This window comes from Crocodylus porosus, unplaced genomic scaffold, assembly GCF_001723895.1.
Source record: "Crocodylus porosus isolate Cpor-Errol unplaced genomic scaffold, CroPor_comp1, whole genome shotgun sequence".
NCBI classification, from domain to species: Eukaryota; Metazoa; Chordata; order Crocodylia; family Crocodylidae; genus Crocodylus; species Crocodylus porosus.
In genome coordinates this window covers 62,878,026-62,883,486 of record NW_017728948.1, presented here as the reverse complement: position 1 = coordinate 62,883,486, position 5,461 = coordinate 62,878,026, and the positions used below count along the sequence as shown (strand labels likewise).

Here is a 5,461-nt window from a genome sequence, read left to right as displayed (position 1 = left end):
GGGCGCCGCACTTCAGGAGGGATGTGGACAACATGGAGAGGGTCCAGAGGAGGGCCACTCGTATGATCAGGGGGCAGCAGGGCAGGCCGTATGAGGACAGGCTACGGGACCTGAACCTGTTCAGTCTCCACAAGAGAAGGCTGAGGGGGATCTAGTAGCCTATTACAAGCCAGTCAGAGGGGACCAGCAGGAATTGGGGGAGTCCCTGTTTCCCCGAGCACTACCAGGAATGACTAGAAATAATAACAGGCACAAGCTGACAGAGGGTAAATTCAGATTAGACATCAGGAGGCGCTACTTCACTGTCAAGGCAGCTAGGATCTGGAACCAACTTCCAAGCAAAGTGGTGCTGGCTCCTACCTTGCGGGTCTTTAAGACAAGGCTAGACAATCACCTTGCTGGGGGCATTTGACCCCAGTACTCTTTCCTGCCATGGCAGGGGGTCGGATTTGATGATCTGCTCAGGTCCCTTCCGATCCTACTAACTATGAAAACATAGAATTTTGGGTGTTTAAACCAGAGAATTTGCAGTTTTTATCAGAGACTGTATGCCTTTTAAACATAGAAAACCAGGATCCCTGCTCATGAGAGATATTTTAGATGCTATTACCTAAACAGTAGGTTATTTGGGGCAGAGAATATCTGGGACGTTTTTCTTTTGGGGGGGGAGGGGGTTGTCGTCTTTTTGCACTGTGCCTGATAGACTGTGGACCTGATCCATGGTTACGGCCTTGTTTATGCCTGTGTTGTGGTGTGTTGTAACCTAACATCTAAAAACCATTGAAAAGGTAAACATTTAGAGAAATGCTTCACCCTATAAATCAAGCAGTTAAGTTTAATGGCTGTAGTTTAAAGGAGCTAGGAGCCTCTTTAGAAGGTGAATGTATTTAATCTCATTAGGGCAGTTATATTTCTCACCCCCCTTTTACAGTTCTTTGTAGGTGACTTTGACTGTCCCTTCACTGTGCATGATTTAAAGAAACTATGATATCTTGAGTGTGTTGTTAAGGAAGCCCTTCGTCTCTTCCCTTCAGTGCCATTCTTTGCCTGGACCTTGAGTCAAGATTGCTATATTAGTAAGTTGTTATGCCTTGTGCTTCTATTCCTTATATTAAGTAATGAGAATATCTGCTCTAGAAATTTGTTTCATAATTAAAGAATATTTTGTGTGACCAGTGTATGTGTGTTGAAAATCAATTACTTCATGACTTGTTGGTTCTTTTTCTTGCAGGAGGATTTAAGGTACCAAAAGGCACAAATGCAATCATTGTTTCTTATGCACTGCACAGAGATCCAGATGTTTTCCCAGACCCAGAAGAATTCAGACCTGAGCGATTCTTTCCTGAAAATTCTAGTGGAAGGCATCCATATGCATATATACCCTTCTCTGCTGGACCCAGAAATTGCATTGGTGCGTAACTGATGATAAAAGCCAAGTGTACTAGGTTAGCCTCCTTACTTACAGTCTTACCATCAAGGCTACTTTAGGAAAGGGTCCTTGCTGCAGTACCCATTGCAGAGGCTCTGTATGGTAATGGAGATTGCAGTCCTCATGTGTTTGATAACCACAGCACAGCAATTCTCATTTGTATCTTACACATCAGATTGATAAAGTCACAACATTTTCTTTCTCATCATGAGGTTTCTTAGAGTCAAGGGAGCCTCATACTGTTGTTTCATCCTTACTGGTATTTGTTTCACTGCATAAAGCTAACTTCCCTTCTAAGTCAGGAGGACCAACAGGGTTTTCTTGAGGATCTGAATCCTTCAGTCAGCAAGATCATTCACTAGGGAACACCAAGAGACAATCTGTTTTCCCCTTTCCTTATGGCATGTCAGCTATTTATACGATGGTCCCAATCTCTCATGGCCTGCAGATAAGGGGCAACATTTAAACATCCCTCCTTTTATTCTTCTGCTTGAGTATTCTCAGTAACACTTGCCAATTCCTCAGGACTAGAATTTTATCTTCATGTGATTTTTCTGAGAGACCTAACATTTTGGTGGATGCTAAAAAGTACATAGCAACTATGAAACACTGTGTATTACTATTTATGTAGTCAGTATGCCTTCAGATAGCTGTTCCTTCTCTGGCCCAAAATAAATATGATGTTGCAAGATTTTATTTTATTCTGAATGGGGCCTCTCAGCACTGGGGCCTGGCAGTGCTCCCAGGGATACTGGAGAGGGTATTCTGCCTTCACTACAAAATAATAGTAAATATTTATGGAAGTCTAAGGGCTCCTCTATAAATGTAGGTAAAGGTGTTGGGATCTGATGCTCAATCTACACAATCCCCATCAGCTGACCTGGGCTCCCAGCCTCATCTGCTGTCATGGCCATGGGTATGCTGAGAACATGGGGTGTCCCCCCAGCTGGAGGCCCAGTCAGCTGATGGGGGGCTCCCAGCTGAGGGGGCATGTACTCCCATGGCTGGAATCCAGTGTCAGCTGGGAGCTGTCAGGCTTGAGAGTGCACATGCGCCCTCCCTCATCTGGGAACTCCAATCAGCTGACAAGGCCCCCAGCCGTAGGGGCCTCTGGATACATGTTCATTTAATGGTGTGGTAGGAAGCAGCTACACATATATTTTGTGAAATAATTTTGTAATTTATTCTTGCTTTTATCATGCCATGAATTGATTGGATGTGTGGCTGGGTGATGTAACTGGTTAATCACTGCTTAAGTGTAATGTGTAGATGGGCCCTAAGTAACACAGAAACTGGAAATATGCAATAGTCTCAGAGATTCGCCTTTCATTTTTGATCCAGTTTTCATATGCTGAAAGTAGACTTTAATTTGTTATAATAACATAAACATGCCTTCGTCAACAGCTACTCTGGGATCTGGGAAATTTAGAGGTTCCACACTGTTTGCAATTCTTTCCCTCCTTGGGCACGTCCACACATGCAAGCATGTGCGCTTGCAGCAGCTAAAATAGAAGTGGTGCAAATTTGAGCCAGGGCTTTTTGCCTCAGCGCATATACTTGGACGTGCACTTTGTTGTGAATCAAAATGTGCCACTTGGGGCAAAATAACCCTGCCTGGCTCCTCCCAGATCTGTAGTCAGGGGGAGCTAGAGCCCGGGGCCAGCACCTGTACTGTCCCCAGCAGTAAGCTGCCCTATCAGTACAAAAAGCTGCCCTGGCAAGTAGCTCAGGGCTACTTGCTCTCAGGAGCTTCTGGGGCCCAACCAGTTGGTACCTGGAGACACTACCCCTTGTGCCAGCTGGACTGCTGAAGCAGCCCTGAGAGTTCCCTGCACCCTCGAAAGCAGTCTGGCAGTGGGGGCTGCTGCCTGGCTGTGACCTGCTGTGTACCTGCCAGACCTGGATGGGGACTGCAGAGCCAGTAGAGGCATCTGCCCTTCTGGGCCAGTTGCCAGTTGGCTGTGGCTGCAGAGTTGGCCTCTGTGTGGCACTGCTGCCATTTGTGCCCCTTGCCCAGCTGTCTGGGCAGCTATCGCCTGGAAGATGTTCCTGGTGTGGTAGCCTGCTTTGAACTGTCAAAGCATGTCCTCCTGGCGCCATTTGGCCAGGAGGTCATCCATAACCAGATTCCCCACCCAAACCCCTCTCTTCTCCATACCTCACAAGGGCTGCCTTGCATAGCTTCATCCGCCACTTGCACCCCCAGGCCCTCATGGCTGTCCCCCCAACCCCAGGCACCATCACTTAAAAAATAATAATAAAAACAAACAAACAAACCCAAAAAAAGCCTCTACTTACCCGAGAGGCAGGGGCTGGGGGGCTCCAGGGCCTCCTGGCAGAGCCCCCCACAGGCAGCACAGGACATTGAGGGCCTGGGCTGGGGCTGCCCTCTGCCCCAAACTGTGTGGGCAGGGCCCCAGTGATACAGAAGGCAGCTGGACTGCTGGTAAGTGCTGGGTTTTTTTAAAATCGTATGGAGATGCTGTGGTGGGGGGACAGGGATCGGGCGGGCTGGGGCCAGGCAGAGAAGGGATCAGGGGTGTCTGGAGGGCAGGCGGGCGGTGGGGCCAGGCAGAGCAGGGATGGGGGGGACAAGGGGGGTCACCCCCATAGTCCCTGCTCCCCTCTTCCAGCCCCCCCCGACCCCTTACTTACCGGCACTGGAGCCCTGGTGCTGAAGCAGCTGCCTGCCCTGCACGGGCGAGTCACACACTTCAGCACCAGGTTGAGGAGCCAACCAGAGAGATGCTCTGGTGGCCAGAGCATCTTTGTGGAGGACCCAGCCTCTGGTTGCCTCAGGGCATGGTTCAGGACTGTGCCCTGCCCTGCTTTTTTAAACTCTGGTTTTTTTAGACCCCTGGGTAGCCAAGGGTCTAATTTTCTCCCTGTGCTGCAAACTTGCAGCGTGGAGAACTTTTTTTCATTCCCATACGTGCCTTGTGCCATCTCAAAGGGGTTTCAGACAGGGCAAGAGGCATGTGCGTGCGCATCTGGACGTGCCCTTTTGGTTTAAATCTGTAGTTAGCAGCCTGGTTTCTAATCTTTTGCTTAGTTTTCTTTTTATTTCTTTTTGGTTTATTTCTAACCATTTTTTCTGCACCTCTTTGTTTTGAATCTTTATCTCCTCATTCTTCCCTTTCTTGCTCACCACCACACTCTGTTAGGACTGAAGATCAATAAGCAAAGTACTACCAAATCAAGTACTACTACTGCTGTACATGTGCAGTGGGTGTGAAGCTGAGCCCTTCTTTCTGCCATCCCAGTTCATCTCCTTCCACTTAGGCCTCCAAGAGAGAAAACAAAGTCCCATTTTGTGTCAGGGGTTTTCTCCACCATACAGGTCAGCTTTAAGGTCCTCTTGGTTGGGAACTATGCATACTTCAAAGGCAAACCTTGAAGGGAAGAGACTTTTTTTCTAGGGTCAAGTTCTATAAATTATAGCTCCCTGATTTTTGTTCAAGCAATCGATCCCTGTGCTGTATTTATTGAAAAAGCTATGTTGAAATGTAATTATGGGAACTGTTAATACTACCTTTCAGCTGTTTTGTTTCATTTTGATGTGAAGGCCAAGACTTTGCACAGGTGGAAGAAAAAGTTGTTTTAGCTACTCTCCTGCGCCACTTTTGGGTGGAAGCAAATCAAAATAGAGAAGAACTTGGTATGGTGGGAGAACTGATTCTTCGTCCATATAATGGCATCTGGATCCAGCTGAAGAAGAGAACTGCTAACATGCCATCAGAAGAAAATTTCAAGAGTTTAGATCTTCAAGTATACTAGCAGCATCCTTATTTCACTTTCTCCTTTTGATCACATGCACATTTACACAAAGGATTTTAGAAAACTACAAATACAACAAAATATTTCAGAACTTCTAGGTCAGCAATTCTCAATCAGGGTGCCATGGCATCCTGAAGTGCTTTGAGATCCTTTTAAGGGTGCCATGGGGTATCATGATGTTAGCACTGTTAGGTTTATCAGATTCACTAGATAAACCCAGAAATTTCAAATAGAAATCCAGAGTTATGATCTTTC

General features: G+C 46.8%; 1 protein-coding gene across 1 annotated transcript in view; it reads left to right on the top strand.

Moving 5' to 3' along the window:
* Positions 1 to 5,357, top strand: part of LOC109322023 (cytochrome P450 4V2-like) — a gene marked incomplete at its 5' end in the record, with an annotated part of 32,928 nt that extends 27,571 nt beyond the window's left edge. Inside the window, 3 exon segments of the mRNA XM_019552821.1 lie at positions 942 to 1,076; positions 1,232 to 1,411; positions 4,995 to 5,357. Of these exon segments, the coding sequence (XP_019408366.1) occupies positions 942 to 1,076; positions 1,232 to 1,411; positions 4,995 to 5,206 (527 nt within the window).
* Positions 5,358 to 5,461: the final 104 nt, after the last annotated feature.